At 45.4% G+C, this 16,839-nt stretch overlaps 1 protein-coding gene across 1 annotated transcript in view; it reads right to left on the minus strand.

Annotated features, from left to right (window-relative positions):
- tspan9a (tetraspanin 9a) overlaps positions 1–16,839 on the minus strand; it is a 76,704-nt gene that overhangs the window by 12,804 nt on the left and 47,061 nt on the right. The window contains exons 2-5 of the mRNA XM_069686621.1: positions 13,380–13,571; positions 9,818–9,892; positions 1,594–1,695; positions 1,148–1,279 (exon numbers count right to left, since the gene is read on the minus strand). Coding sequence (XP_069542722.1) covers positions 1,148–1,279; positions 1,594–1,695; positions 9,818–9,892; positions 13,380–13,571 — 501 coding nt within the window. The remainder of the gene's footprint in view (positions 1–1,147; positions 1,280–1,593; positions 1,696–9,817; positions 9,893–13,379; positions 13,572–16,839) is intronic.

The following is a 16,839-nucleotide window of genomic DNA, read 5'->3' on the forward strand; positions in this document are numbered from 1 at the left end:
TACGCACAGGCTTTTAGCGCCGCGCTCTCCCAATGGGTCGGCTCAATGTCTGCCCATTCTCATTTTGGCAATTACATTACAGCTTTTAATCCCCTACTTTGGACCTGCTAACAAACCACACGCCACACCAATACAAGATTAGACTTGTAATGGGGGAGGTTGGTGAACAATGTGCTGCAAGGTTTTTTGATAAAACAGAGCTGTTGTCTCATGCATAATGGAAACAATCCAGCGTGATCGGAATCCAGCAATAAGATGGAAACTTTGAAGCTGTTTGAAATGCACACAGAGGGCTGGAAGAGAAACTACCGAGCAGATGGACCGAGGATTATATGTAAGATTTATGATTCATGTGTCCATTGTGAATCCTGTACTCGTATCAGTGGTAGATCAACATAATCATTATTTGATAGCACATATATTCAAACACAGCTCGGTGTGAAACAACAGGAGCATATGGATCTGGCTGACGATCCCTCTTGTGTTACAAGGACAGATTATGAGACAATAGCTGTGTCCCAATTCAGTGGCCGCATCCTTCGAAGGATGTACTTGAAGGCCGATTGCGTCACAGCGGCGCGTCGAAGGCTCTCCCATTTTGAAGGATCGTTCGGATGCGTCCTCCTTTTCCTGGCCACAAAGGATCCATTGGGTGCATCCTTCGTGGGCCAACGTATCCCAAGATTCATTGCGAGCCCATTCAAACGAGATGGCAATCTCTTAAGTAGTCGAGGAATACACTTATGTAAACGTTTTTGGTTTCAACTCTAGTCTAGTCAAGTCTAATAGCAGCAATGCAAATGTTAAAAATACAAAAGGAAAGTTTAAATTATATTTAATAGGTTAAGTTACGTGACGTTAGTTATGAAAGCTAGTTAGCCTGCTAGCTACCTGTTGCTAGGCGGCAGGAGCCACATTTGGTGACGCAAAGTTAAGGGCGGGAACAGCTGAAGACGCCAGCAGGAAATCCTCCGTAGACCAGACCACCTCATTTCAGTTGGGCCTTAGCGTCTACACAGGCTACGAATGACTCGTCCTCCAGAGACCACATCCATCAAAGTATGCAGCCCCCGGATTGAGACACAGCTAACATGACAATGTCAAGTTAAAAAACATTTATATAACATCACAGCGACCGTGAACTCACCCTGTTCCAGAACATGTTGGTGGAGTTTCTCCCACAGTTCTGGTAATGCTCCTGGCAGCAGCGGTCAGGAACCACCGTCTCCTTCAGGGCCTCGTGCCAGTCGGTGTATGCTATCACACCGCAGCACTTCCACTGTGAATGAAGCACACACACACACACACACACACACACACACAGACACAAGATTAGTGAATGCTTTCTGTCAGAGCTCAAACTAAGTAAGTATTATACTAAGTATTGTAATTAGTCTTCTTGCTGTAGAGGACTGCAATAACGGAACTGAGCACACTTTAACAGCCTGTTTTACTTTTATTGCCACAGCTACAGACAGGGAATACATTAGCCAGGATATTTCAGTTAAACTCTGCATATCAGTGTGTCTTAAGCGAACATTTATGCTAATGTTTGTACTATTAGATGTAATGCATGGTGTAAGGTCACCCTACCTCTGCCTGGATGATGTTCCAGGCGTTTCGCAGGCCTATGTTGTTCTCTGAGTTGTAGAGAGCCAGCCCGTCCTTCAGATCCTGCTTGGCGTTCTCACTCACCTGAGGACAAAAGACAACACCAGCCGGGGTTAGAGACCTTTAGAGAGGTTGCCTGAACAAGAACTTACAATTGAGTTATAACATTGATTGCAGTCTTTCTCTTGGAGTAGGCAGTTGAGATTTGAGTGTCTGTGAGGGTGGATTCACTTTTTTGTGCTCTTTTCAACCTGTCGATGTTTCTTGCACACAGATATAAACAGTAACGGCGTGCAGTGAAGCGCTTTTGGTGTTTTTACAGGATTGTGTAGCGATCGATCATAGATTCTTTTTTCTACTCAGCAGACAAATAATGTACAACTTTCTGTCAGCCACAACTAGAATGTACAAACAGCAGATACCAGGACACCTATCGATAAGGACAGCATCTCAGTTGCAGGTAAACATTTTTGCTTGCTCCAGTGACTTTTTGCATGCAGCCTGCAGGTTTCACACGTCATGTGTTGCTTCCCTTCACACAAACACACAGCCTCAACACGCCCCTCAGCAGAGCGAGCAAATCATTTTCCTCTTGACTGCGCCTCAGTGTGCTCAGGGTTGTGCCATGTCTGATGGAGATTAATATCACATTGGATGTGTTAATGAGATACAGAATCGGAGCCTTACTTCTCCTGCAGTTGGTTTTGCCCGTGGGGATTTGCTAACTGCCAGGACAGATTGAGAGGCGCTTCTGATAAGGGGTAATTATTACTGGAAAAATGACATGCACTGCCAGAACCGTGCTGTACTCCTTCACAGGCGATACGAGCAATATCGCAAGCAAAGGAACACGCTCGCTTTAATAGTTAAAGCTTAAGGCATCAGACCGTGCCTGAATAAAAACCACGCTCAGAGAGAAAAGGGGCATCATGTCTGTCACCGCCTGACACAACAAGCTTCTTTCAGATACATATGCTCATATTTCCTCCTCAGAGAGGGACGACTGATGTTCAGCTAAACATGGTTTGGAGGCTGCTCAGTAATTCCCTCTGTTCAAAAAATAATGGAGGCAGGAAAATTGAGACAGCCTGTTAGATGTCAGCCGGCTTTATAAACGAGAAAACAAGTTTCATGTGACTCGACTTAAAACCTGCAGCTCAGCAGAGAATCATATCTGTACATTATACTGTTATGTACACGAGAAGCAGAGCACACCTGATCCTTTGATCATACAGACACCCACATTAAGCTTTCAATTACACACATCAGCAAACTGTGGTGGAAAAAAACCCTCAAACGATTGTTTCCTGAGCTGCGAGGGATAAGAGAAGTATTTGGTGAGTCAAATATTAAAGTCAAACGGATTCTTCCTAATTATTTTAAAGTTTCTCTGGCAATAAAGAGCTTAAGTGATCATTAATCATGCAAAATCCATTTAAAAAAATCCTCTTAAAGCTTTGAAATAGGATTAGCATCATTTCAAAACGCATTCTTTTTCTTGCTCTGTAACTTTGCTGATGCAGAGCGGAGGATCTGTGGATTGCACCCCAGGCTGCAGCCCCGACCATATCTGCCCTTGTGCGGGAAAATGAGATGAAGAGAAGCCTCATCAATCTCTGCCTGGCACTTTGTTTCCACCCTCTATCTTCTCCTCTCCATGTAGGCTACATGTGATGCTTCTCGCTCATTACCAGCTCTTGCAAACACAGTCACCAGAGAGCAGGGGGCCCCTTACTACAATAAAAATCAACTTCTCGCTCTCCAATAAGTCTCTGCACATCCTCCATCTCATGTGTGGAAGTCTTTGTTACAGCCTGAGATGAAACTTAATGATGCGGATTTACCGCTAACGAGAGGCAGACAAACGACTGCAGAACAAACAGGGATTTGATCATGCAACGCTCTGCTGCCCCATTTTCTTATTGCAAAAAGAGCAGACACACACACATCCTTGTTGCATTAGCCTATTTTCTCCTGATAAGGAAAACTAACTTCTTGACTGAAGCTGATGTGGCTGCTAGTTGAAACTGTCCACAGACAAGAGTCACACCAGACTTTGGTAACGGATAACTCCTGCTGAGTTCTCTCTGAACGTTGCTGCAGGGCATCAATGCAATACCTCAAGCACGGCAGATCGACACACAAGCTCATACGTCTACTCCTGGTTTCCTCTGGGCTGTACAAGCCCGCCTCACTCAGCGATACAGGACAGCACATTCATCACAGAAACCTAAAGGGTACGGCTCACAGGAAACAGCCGTGTGAGGGGGGAGCAGAGGCAGACGAGCAGATATACATGTTGACAGGGCGGAGGAGGGAACAGGCTTTCTATCCAAATTGGTGTGTGTTTTCTGTCACTGTGCACAAAAGCAGAGAACACGGAGTGGGTGGTGGGCTGACAACAAAACACCTGTCTGTCACTTGAAATGCAGTAATAATACAAAACATCCAGCCTGTACTAGGATTACATAAGTGTTTGTTACAGGTAATGTTTGTGTTTTGCTTTAAAAGATTTCCCAGATTTGTATTTCTTCAGATTGATCTGATCCCGGCGCAGAGACATTCATAATTCCAGAGCAACACCCCCCCCACTGTCAGAGCTGAGCCCAGATCTGCTGACATGTAAACACCTCTGGGACCAGGTACACTGGGACTTGTCACTGTGCAGACACGGTGCCACGGTGCTGACTCATTACCTGAGCACGAAGCCGTGACCGAGCTGACAGCTCCAATTTTCCAAAACGTGAAGAATCTGAACCTGTCACTGGCGTTTCAGTGTCGAATGTGCTCCTCAAATCCAATTAAGTGAGTAAAGGTCACATGTGGGGACCAACTGTACCATGGACGGACACGTGAGATGAGCCGCAGTGTTGAAATCATCGTGTTCCCGCTCATTTGTTTGCCCTGATGACGAGCGGTGTCTCATGGGAAGTTTGTGTTCCTCACAAATCCCAACAAAGTGTTTCTTACTTACAGTAGGCAGCGTGTTGGCTGAATAGAAGAGCAATTAGTGTATTGGTGTGAGTTGTATTCATTTGTACCCAGCTGCTATTCATCACTTTGAGCGATTACAATGTTCAAACGATGTTACAGTGTTTAATTCTAAATGAATCACCGTCTCTGCAGCACAATTTCACCACAAAAAAAAACCATGCAGGTGGTGGGTAAACATATCATCCCTGTGAGAAATACGCCGACTAAAGAGAGAAACAAGCCATCTGTGAAATAAGACAAATGGTACATACACTATGTAAATATGGAGCCTGATAAAAAGGAACATTTTAGGTCGTCTGCCACCTTTTCTGTGGACTGACAGGAGAGCAGAGCCAGGAGCTATTCAGGAGCCTCCTGTGAACAACTGTAGAAACAAACGTATGAAATATCTCTGTACTTAAACACGTACAATCGCTTTTTGATCTCTTAATCAACTGCAAAAATATGATTACAGTATTAGCTGGCAACGAATTCAGTTGTTGATAATCTATTGGTTACGTCATCGTGCATGTTTTATAACATTGTTTTCTGCTGCTGAGGGGTGAGCCATCTCGCATCCTTACTATCTCTGCTGAGAGTTGCGCAGCAAAACAGCAACCGGGAAGCAACAGGTGAACAAAACATGGCAAAATGGCGCCAGCTGATGCAACACCATCGTGTCCTCAAACTTGTAAAGTCTGGGGGCATTTCAGCCTCAACGCTGCAGAGAAAAGGATCGCCTGTTTGTAAAGCAAACCTTGTTTATCACGGGAGCACGTCGGTGATGCTCAGACATTTGAAGAGAAGGCACGCTGGACTTGTGGATGATGCAGACTCACACAGATAAGATAATCAGCTTCTCAGCTAGCTAACGTTAGCTATAGCCGGAGTTGTATTGGCTTGAAACACTGCAGTGCTAAAGAAAGAACCTGACACATCTCTCTTTGAAACATCAACCTAACACTCCAGAGTTTCAGACACGCTGTGTGATTCTGCTCTCATTTACATTTTCAGTCCCTCACCTGAAACCCTTCATCTCTTTCTCTCCTTCTCATCTCTTGTTCTTCCTCCTTTTATTTCTCTTCTTGAATGACAAACTCATATTTATTGTCTTTATTGTTAGTAGCTGCTTAAAAGAAGCTCCAACTACATGAGAGCTAAATAGAGACATTAAGTCATTGAGAAATTAATTCTGTGATTAGTCGATTAATCGTTTCAATAATCGATGACTTGTCCATCCATCCATCATCTAAACCGCCTATCCTGTTCAGGGTCGCGGGGGGTTGGAGCCTATCCCAGTTGGGCGACAGGCAGGGTACACTCTGGACTGACCGCCAGCCAATCACAGGGCTGACACACAGAGACAGACGCTCACGCTCACATTCACACCTACGGGCACCATTCACCAGTGAATCTAACGAGCATGTGTTTGGACTGCGGGAGGAAGCCAGAGTACCTGAAGGGAACCCACGCATGCACGGGGAGAACATGCAAACTCCACACAGAAAGGCCCCCTACGTCTGAACCGGGGTTCGAACTAGGAACGTTGTAGCTGTGAGGCGACAGCGCTAACCACTACACCACCGTGCAGCCCTCGAGGACTAGACGACTATCAAAATAGTCGTTAGTTGCAGCCGTACTGCTGCCAGCTACTGTTGAAGCAATGCAGTATGAGTGAACTGAGGGGAGCTGCAGAATTTGGTGGGAAGTCTCAGCGGGTTTGTCACCATGAGCCACTGCTTTCACACATAACTGATCCATTGCTAACATAAAATATACATAAATGTTTACTATAGATACTTACAATAACCTTCCTGCACTAGCTTATTTACACCACATGAACACATGCTGACACATTTTTTCTTCCATAGCTACAGCTTTAGCCAAACAAAGCTATGGTTACATTCAGGTAAGTATTGATGCTTTTGTTAAGGTAGCAGAAAACGCTACGGTTATTATTCATTCTCAGTGAGGCTCCAGAAACATGCCGATTGTAAAAATGGAAGTGAAACCAAATCCTTTACCATACAGAGTTAAGACTAAATTTGTACTATTCTTCGAATGTCTAGTACCTGTTCTTCTCACACTTCTCACATCTCATCTCCTGTCTTTAAACGTGACTCATTCTGTGAAGTGTTTAACAGCTTAGCAATTTAGAACAATTGTCACATATTTTACTGTTTCTACAAGTGAGAGAGAGTAAGTTATTTTCTGTCATCAGATCAGAGAGGCTGTTGGCTGATCTGCTGTCAGCTGCACACCACTGTCGAGAGCGTGTTACCTCATAACCAAACACTGAAGAGACAACCACACATTGTTTCTTTCACTGTTCAACAGTTTTGCAGACTTGAAAACACAAATCATGTTCGTCTTTCGCAGCTAATTTGTTGCATTTATTCCGAGGTTCCTCTTCAACGTGTTCAGTGCTCTTGCAGCCTGTTCCACATTCGTTCTTGGGTCGTATGATGTTGTCCCATCCTTTGACTCTCAAAGACCCTCTGAACCGAGCCTTACAACATTCTGCTCTCATTGCACGGCTTGGGATAAGTGCGTTCGCTAACTGCCCAGAAAGTGTAATAAATGATGTAGAGAGAAGCAGCATCGCAGCAAGAGGTCCCCAACAGCACATCATTAAACAGGATACATAATTCCCTCCGTTGCTCTGCGAGCCTGTGCCGGGTAGCCCGAGGCCAGGACACTCGACAGGGCGAGGGGGAGACCCCCACTACTTCTCTGTAATTGGTCTGGAAATAGTAAAGCACGGCCAGAGATTGAACATAATTTCTGCCTGTTTAAAAATGCAGCACGTGACTGGAGGTGTCTGCTGGTTTGTTAGTGAGATGAGTCAGGATGTGGCGTGGCCTTCGCTGCCCTCTGAACTAGCCTTTTATGTGACTAACCTTCCTTCATCCTCCGTGGCATCGTTGCCTTTGTCCCGACTCTCTTTTAAAAACTTCACAGCAGCACGCTTGTCACATTTGTCTCCTTTTGATCCTCCCTTTAGACTATTTTTATGTGCTGCTCCCTCTCCTTGAACAGCTTCCCTCTCTGACACATTCTTCTTCCTCCCAGTCAGTCTCAGTTATCTCACCTCCCTTGTTCTCTCACCTTTCTTCACCTGCTTTCTTGTACCCTCCCTGTATTTTTCCACCCTTCTCCCTACATCTCATTGCACACACTTTGGTGCCTCCTTCCTTCGCTCGCCAGGTTCTGCTTTCACGTTCTGAGCTAATAAACCTTTGCCAGTGTTCGGCTCGGTGTGTTGGGTCGGCGGAGGCACAATGAGGTCACGCCGTTCAAGACGGATGGCTGTAATCTGGTTTGTGGCCCAGCCATCTGCTGTAGTCAGCTGGTTGCTAACTGCAGGGCCAGCCTTTATTATACTACGGCCTCTACATGGCATTTAATCAGAGAGCTTAACATCAGTGGACTGTGGAGGGAAAGAGGGGGTACCTACATAAGCCATACCTGAAGGCAAGCCTGGTGGGGAGAGGGGGTGAGAGAGAAATTTCCATTAAGAAGAAAGAGCAGAGCCTCTTAAGCAGGATTAAACTGGTGGAGACGCAGAAATAAGCGGGGAGTCGGGCTGACTAAATGAAAGCAGGAAAGAAAAGTGTTCCTGCAGCAGAACAGGAAACTATATGTTCATGTCTTCCCCTCGTCTCGTCGACAGCTTGTCACCCAGAAGGATCACTGTTGGCAGAGGTGTCACTCATGACTTAAAGATGACCTATTTGAAAGACTAAAGAATCTGTTTCACAGGCCGCTGTCGATACACATTTAAAAGCTGCCAACTACTGTACGTCTTCCAGACTTGTTAATAAATGCCTTGTGATTAGAAGATCAAATAGGAGAAGTGAATTAGTGATTCCTCTGATCACAGCCCGTTGCAGAGGATAAGGAGAGCCTCACACAGCATACGAGATCTCAGCGGGGAGAACGAGCCAAAAACAGAACAACATCTGAAGGCCATGTGTGATGGACACCTTTTGTCCTCCATCTTGCTCTGACTTTCTGTAACATCAAATGCCATCCGAGTAACAGCACCCACAATTTGCCTCAAATTTGCAGGACGTCTTGTTTGGAAGCAGCGTGAAAATGCCAGCTTCACTTACATATAATTTGCTGTGATAGCCTTCCTCTCCAATGACATTTGAAGACCAATAAAAGGAAAATGTTTGGTAGCAGCAGCATTATCATGGTTTCACATCACATTAGATCTAAGCCAGGATAAACACTCTGAAATCTGGCAGGATGAGGGAAACGTAAGATACGGGTGCTGAATAAGGCGCCCTGATGCAGACTCATTTGAGTTTAAGAAACACTCCTCCTCCTGTCTGCACAGGTGATGGGGAAGCATTGCAGCGCAGTCAAGTGGCTCTCTATTAAAATTCCAGCGGCAGGATCAGGGTTTGGAGGTTTTTCTTTCCTCAAAGTTAAGCCGGTAATATTTTGGAGATAAGGCAGCAGACATATTTACTCCTGACGGGGTGCGCCTCCGAGACCTGATCCGAATCTGAGAATGGATTGGCTGCTAAATGAATTCCTTTATCTGCCTGAGAGACGAAGTTTGAGCAATAACCTCAGAACAAAGAGGGAGAATTAGCCGGCGTCCCGACGGCCATGCAACATAGAGACTTTGAATATATAAATAGACGGATCTGTCAACAACGTGTCCTTGAAAACACACAGAAGGCGTCTTTGCTTGGTAACATTTGTCATCCTCAGGACCACACATTCGCGTGGAGATTTAATTAAAAATGGAGAAGAATCCGGTCTGTTCGTGGTGTCAGTAATCTCCAGAGCTTTATGTGTCGTCATCTGTTGTCACCAGACATACACCTGACATGCGCCTGCGTGGGGGGTCATGGGAAATGTGCTAGGGACCAATTACATGGGCCAACTGGTGGGATGGGGCTGCCTTTGGTGGCCTAACCTTTGACTGCTGGGTTAACGGCAGAATGAAGACATTCATCCTCCTGCATAAGAGTAAAATGGGATCCCAGGAGCCGACTGGAACATGAATGTGTTTATCACTCTAACACCTTTCACTGCTTTGTGCGTTTTGTGTGTGTTCAGGTGTGTGCGTAAGCTTTAAGGCGTTAATTTTCCAAGGTTTACACTGTAATGTGCGTCTCGTAGCTTTGTCATTGTGAGAACATGTTATGAATAAACTGTGGTGAAGTGTGAGAATGCCTGAAGCTTTAACATGCAGGTATAACATGAAACTCACCTTATCTGAGTACACAAAGAAGAGGATGAGCAGTATGAGCTCTGCCAGGAGAATGATCAGCAGGACGATGAAGAACTGAGAGAAGCAGAGAAACAAGTGTTGTTATTCCACCTGGTCGGACTAATGAAAACAGTTTGAGTTACATGACAGTTTTTATGCTTTTTATAATTAGCTCTGCATCTGGGGAGCTTTAAATTCACACCAAAGCACCCCCTACACCTCACTACAACCTCAGCCTGATCTCCACGCCTCACATCAACCGAGCGCTGGATCTCGACTTGTTTGAAGAGCTAAGCAGAGTCGGACCTGATCACAGCTCGAGATGTGAGACTGCAGACAAATATATGCAGCGGGATAGGAGAGGATATTTTATCTTTTACCCCCCGCCCCCCCCAAGGCCCACCCGCCGTCTCTTAAATATTTTATTATGGATTTTTTATAAGAACATTTTTTATCACTGGGAGAGTGTTGTATTGGATTTTTACTACATACTTGTGATGTATTTCCACCATATTTAATATATTCTTACATGCACTGTGCGGATACGTGACTCCTCTTGTATCTAAATCTGACCTTTCTGCCAAAATAAAATTAAACATCATTCTTTATCCATGAAGGGCAATATGATCAGCCAATAGGTTAAAGGAATAGTCCGACATTATCTGTTACATAAGAAGGTAAATATCTGTACAATGCAAACACATGTAAGACTGGTGAATGAAACCTTATAACACCTCTAAAGCTCTCTGATGGACACGTTACATCCTGTTTGTTTCACCTCGAGTGAAAAAGGTGTAAAAGGGACATGTTGTTTCATAGAGGATCTTGTGTTGGACTGGAGTCTCACTAACCGTGACAGCAAGACTCTCTTAAAGGGATAGTTTGGGTTTTTTGAAGAGGGGTTGTATGAGGTACTTATTAATAGTAAGTGTACTACATACACTATAACAGTCAGCATGGCCCCTGTTAGGAGAAGCCGGTCGGCGTTCCTACACAGACTACACTTAAAAGAGTCCTACATATAAACAAGCATGTCAGTTTAAGTGTTCGATGTACTTCAGTTTTTTGACACTGCTTCACGTTGGCGTCAGACAGCCCTTTCCCTCCGCACTGTGTCTCACTCTGCACAACGGCCCTGTATACCTACGCATGCAGCGCACGGTATCAGATCAGCTGTTCGGGTCAGCTGTGTGTAGAAGAGACAACAAATAAAAGAAAATACGATTTAATGGAAAGGACAAAGTGCCGTTCACGGTGGGGACGACAGGATATTGTTTTCCTACACATGCTGTGAAGTGTATTACGCCGTTCGTCAGCTGTTTAGGTCAGAAAGAGCAGCGGCTAGCACAGACTGAAATCAAACCTGTCCTGGTTACCTTACAGATTACACCGAGTACTGTTGGGTGATAATGGTGTTAGATAGCGGTGGCTAGCTCAGAAAAAAAAAATCTGAATTATCCCTTCAAATGACTCCATGGGGAATAAATGTCCAATGACTTAAAATAGAATGTATAACATCACATTTAATAAGATGCAGAGACGTTGATGGGCAGCCTTTTGGCAGTAGCTCCATATTTAGCATATAGCCATCACCGGGAATAAACTTCTCACATAACTCTCGGCAATAAAGCAAATGCTAAAAGTTGAACTGTTCCTTTAAGGTGACTGTAAATAACCTCAGAGTGTGAACTGCAACCGAGATCTCTCAATCCAGCCACACACCCCCAAAACACTCAAACAGGCTGATGAAAGACTGGAATAGAGAGATGAAGGAGGAGAAGGGAGGGACAGATCGAGGAAATTTTAAGTGCATGAGGGTTGTGAATGTGTACGAGGAGGGGGAGGAGGTTTAATACCCCCTCTAGATTAATTCCCAGAGCAGCATCTCATCCACTATTCTCCTCTCCCCACTTGACTCCCTTTGGCTCAATATTTACCGAGCTATTCTGCGCAGTATGGGAGGAGGCCTGCAATCCTAGATTTAAGAAAACACCATTAATTCAAAACTCATTTGGGAGGAAAGATTGTTGGCTATTATTTGCGTCACGACCAGAATTAAATGAAATTGTTTGCTGTTGGTGGAGTACCAGGGGCTGCAGGTTAAGGTTATCACTGCTGTGCCTTCACACTCTGTCACATCTCTCCGGTGCTGAAAGTTAAAGGAACAGCTTTAATAAATTGGTGAAGCTGTGAAAACGAGAGTGTGTTTTCACATGCACACAGCTTTGTGGGCAGACGCTCTCATTTGCTTGTTATTCACACTTTAAAGAGTTGACGTCTCAGCCAGATATTTCTAGGAGTTCTCTCTCCAACTTTGTCTTTTCTTAAATTTGTCTCAGTAAAGCATTTTTGGCAGCAAAAGAAGAGACAGAAAATTTACTGCGAGGGCTGTCTGGGCTTTGAATATTTCTAATCCAGGGAGAGTTGTCCGCAGAGTAACTTCAGAGATAATATGTCAAGGTAGACGCTCAGATGTGTTTGCTCTCACAGATCTAAACCTACTCTGATGTTTTTCACGTCTTGCAGCCCCCCGCCCCCCCGCCCCCGGGTGTGCCGGACCGACAGACTGAGTCAAAACAACAACAAAGACGAGCAGGTACCTCGGCATTAAACAGAATCCTGCCCGAACATGAAACGTGCTGCACACAGATACGGCCAGGCACTTAATGAGAATTTAGATTTCTCATTTAGTCTCTCTTTTTCCTCATTCCAGCCGTCTTCCTCCTCCTCCCCGCACCCCGCTCTCCTCCTCCGTCTGCTTCACAGTAGTTAGGCAGGTGAAGGGAGCCGTGTCGAACACTGAGGATTTGGCGAGGCTTTTGACTGATGCAAGAGCTTCAAGGGATTGAGCTGTTTGTGATGTTAAGTACCCAGAGCCCCAACTCTGCTTAAACTTTCTACAGTATACATGAAAGTTCTTCATTTTTCAAAGCAGATCCTCGCGAACCTTTAATTTATTTAAACTTTAGTAATTAACTTGTACAACTTTAGAGTGCGAGACAGGTGAGTCTTTGTAATGAATAATAGAACATTCATAATTATTGAGCGCTAAAATATCAAGTGCCTTTACAGTAAATTGTCCCGCACTGATTCAACCACATGAAGGCCTCTTGATTGACAGCTCTTTAACGAGGCTGTGACCAAAGCCATGGAAATAACACGAGTGCGTTGGCGTTCATTTGCAGGACGGGAGAATCCCTCTGCTCACATCTACTTTTCCTCTGTGAGCCCCGGAGGCTTGCTACAAACAGACTGAACTCTCCTCCTGTCAGTCGTCCACCTCCGCCGTAGTTCCGGCTCAGAGACCAACGCAAATACACCGCTGAGTTCCAGGCTGGCCTGTTACCAGTGTGCGTAGGTGTTCAGAAACATATGAATTGATTGATATGCGAAAGGATATCTCCGCAAGACATTTCTGTCAATATTTGCATGGGTGATATGAAGGAGTGTGAGAGAAAATATCCGAAGGAGGAGAGAGAGAGAGGCTGCAGTGTACATCAAAGCCTGGACACTCGTGTGTGTGTGCTTGACTCAGAAGTGTAGGTATGTAGATTTAACTCACGCTCAGAAGCAGGCACTTGTTCTCCTTGATGGCACCCAGGCAACCGAGGAAGCCCGTTACCATGACGATGGCGCCGATGGCGATGACCATGTTGGCAGCTGACAATGAGGGGAATGAGGGCGAGAAGGTGGCGAAGCTGCCCTGAGACACCGAGAGCCAGATGCCCACGCCGAGCAGCCCACAGCCACATAACTGCAAGGCAAGAGATAAGAGAGGCGGAAAGGTGAGAGAAGTAAATGCAGATAAATGTTTTCAGGGTTAGTTACAGAAATTCTTCACAAACAAACTTCATTTTCAGCTCTCCCCTGGCAGGTTTTACTTATAATGACATATCGTCTGAACAGTAATAACTCAGTTTGGCTCCAAATTGACAAAAATCCCCGCTCACAAAGCGCGCTGCAACAGGCTCAGTTCCCTCTCTGTGCTCGGGGAGTTGCCCACGCAGTCATCCGTCAGCAAACACAGCGCAGAAACAAGAGGGTTTACCCCAATTACAACTATCATAAGCCAATAACAGCTCTGCAAGAGATTAGAGCAAAAATTGGACTCGGGCGCTGCTGGTTGTGCACGTTTGAGCTGATTATGCTAAATCCAAAACAAACAGAGATGTAATTACTGCCACCCTGTAAAATCTAAACTTCACAAAGTACCTGCAGTTGACTTTATCTTCACCTAGAGGGGGCAATTCCCTAATTCCTCCCAGCCACCCTGCCAGGCCCCCGGTGATGTATGCGGGGTCTGCAGAGTGAGTCCATTAATGTAAGAAAGTGTTTACGGAAGGTTTAGAGTGGCAAAGTAAAGAGTCCCACCTGCTGATGTGCTGCGCCATCTATCAGAGATAAGAGCCACACAACATGCCAAGCACCCTGTGAAATATAGGCACGGAGGGATGTGGTGACATTTTTTGCCTGCGCCTAATAGAATAAAATACCCAGGGCAATCTTCATGAATAAAAAAAATCTCAAATGAGGTAAAATATGGAGAGGCACCGTGTTAAATCATCGCACCGCCGCCCTTTCTATCCGCTCCTCCTTTTCTCATCTTCGCATTGCTGCTCCGCAACACTTTAATGCCTGTCAGCAATATGTACAACAAACCTGCTGCGCATGCAAACAATGCATACACCGCGACACGCATTCATACACAGACTACACACAGACTTATCGTCAGGTAGCTGTTATGGATAAATCTAAACGTTTCATTTTTCTCCAACAGCATGAAATAATTGATGCACCAAACACGACGCTCATCTTCTTCATCTGACAAACTGATAACAAACCTGGAAATATGCGGCAACACTTTCACAACAAAGTACGGCTTCAGTCTGAATAACGGCACACGCCTGGTGATCAGCTTTGTTGCAGCGCAGACAAACAAAGTGACTTACAAACTCACGAGTGGTTCTCAGAGATGCAGGGTGATGATGTGGAGGAGAAACAGGCCTCATGAGGTGCTGAGGGAAACCTCCGGTCTAATGAGTCCTATAGGATCTGTACATACATAAACTAGAGTCAGGCAAGCCCCTCTCAAGTGTCAGTTTCACGCTCATTAACCTCTGACCTTTGAGCACTGAGGTTTGACTTTGAGCAGGCCGACCTCCAGGGATGAGGCGCCTCAGAAACAGCAGCACACGAACACACTTCTCTAAAAATCACTGATGGAAATAAAAGCGAGGACAGAGAGAAAGAATCAGGGCCGCACCGTTAATGAATGAGTCAGGATAGATGAAAACCCGGCTGGTATTCAGAGCATTCATATGTGTGATATTGTGAAAGGCTGCAGTCGCCATTCAGACAAACAAAGTGCTGCTTTCAAGGTCGAGGGCCGGGGTGGAGGGGTGGTTGCAAACACAGCCTGGCACACTCTGGGTGAAGGACACTTGTTTAGTCACATGTGAATGACAGTAAAGTCACACTGAATGAGCGAGTGGTCGGGGTAAGCCCCTTCTTGAGTGAAAGGGAGAGAAAGACTCGCAGTGGTGCTCCGAAGACTTTCAATCACCTGTCGTCTAAATAATTCAGCCGTATTCGCTGGGAGGCACCCGCCGGCCCTTTATGCTCCCCTGATTAAAACTGGTGAATGAAACGTCAATTGAAAACGCTGGTAAAGGTCATGTCCCTACGCAGAGCGGCTAATACACGGAATCACCGCTGACACTTTTCAGAAGGCCAAATTATATAGAGCGTTAGGACGGGTTGGAGGCAGCGCGGGAGGAATCGTATGCTTAAGAGGCCAGATAGATGGAGTGGATTTACAGCTAGCGAGGGAAACACCGGCGCTTTAAGAGTCCAGGTGGGGAGGGACACAGAGCCTGGATTTAATTGTGTTTAATGCCCAGTGAAGGGAGCGTGTCCAAGTGTGTCGCTCTCTTAAGTGACTGTGAAACCACCCAGCCCCCACTCAATCTGTCTGATCTGAGCCTACCAGGAGCACGCTATAATCTGCGCCCTGCTTCTGCCATCACTACTACTACTACAACAACAACAACACGCTGTCAGCAGACCTCTGTGTCCACGGGAAATACCTCCTGTACGAGCTCTGATCTCCTGGGTTGTCTGACCTGGATGTGTGCGTCGGAGCCTGACCCTGAGCCTCTCTGCTGAGCTCCTTATCTGCTTTTAATTGTGGGGCAGCCATGTTTTGATATCCCCATCTGTGGAGAGGGATGAAGGAATCCCCAAACATTTGCAGAGGCTTGTAAACAGTCTCAGCGACGGCTTATGGTAAGGCAGCCATTGTTGTTACATCAATCAGATGGGGAGATGCGGCAGGGTTATGATTAACATTTGTGTTGGAGGAATAAATTGGTCTATTAGCATATTTTCTAGGCATGTGGAAATACAAAAATAACATGCAGGAGCGTTTTAGCACACAAATAGTCCGAATGAAGCGATGCAAAACTAACAACTGATGCAAAAACTTTCTGACCCAGGACCGACATGATCACTCAACACAAACGTCCCATAGCACTGCTAACCTCGCCATTGTTTACAGAGATTATTTGTCATTGGGTTCCTTCTCTGTACAACCTGCCCAGTGTGACTCCACACCAATTATCCGTGCAGATGGAAACAACCAGCGAGGGTGCTCTGGGCTGTTACTCTGTTTTCATGAGCCCTGTTTGCATCCTTACAGGACGCAGACCATCATTAAGGTTGGTGAAGCCAGACAGCTACTATTTCAATGCTAACAAGCTTCACTGAGGAGTATTTTAGCAGGATTGTCAAATATGTATTTCTGGTTTTGTTACTAGAAAACTCTTTGAAAACACGTCGGCTGTTTTGTCTCGTTGATGTTGTGTTTTGCCTCGTCAACGCCGGGCGGAGATGCTTCCCTCCTATTCATCACTTTGAAGGTTACTTTCATATTTGAGGCTGATAGGAACATATCTTCCAGCCGTGATAATGAAAAAACATTCTGCAGCCTGCAACACAAAACGCGCCGCTGTAAATGCTGAATT

This window comes from Semicossyphus pulcher, unplaced genomic scaffold, assembly GCF_022749685.1.
Source record: "Semicossyphus pulcher isolate SPU_LCO1_2020_fin unplaced genomic scaffold, fSemPul1.0.p SCAF_8, whole genome shotgun sequence".
Classification (NCBI taxonomy): Eukaryota; Metazoa; Chordata; class Actinopteri; order Labriformes; family Labridae; genus Semicossyphus; species Semicossyphus pulcher.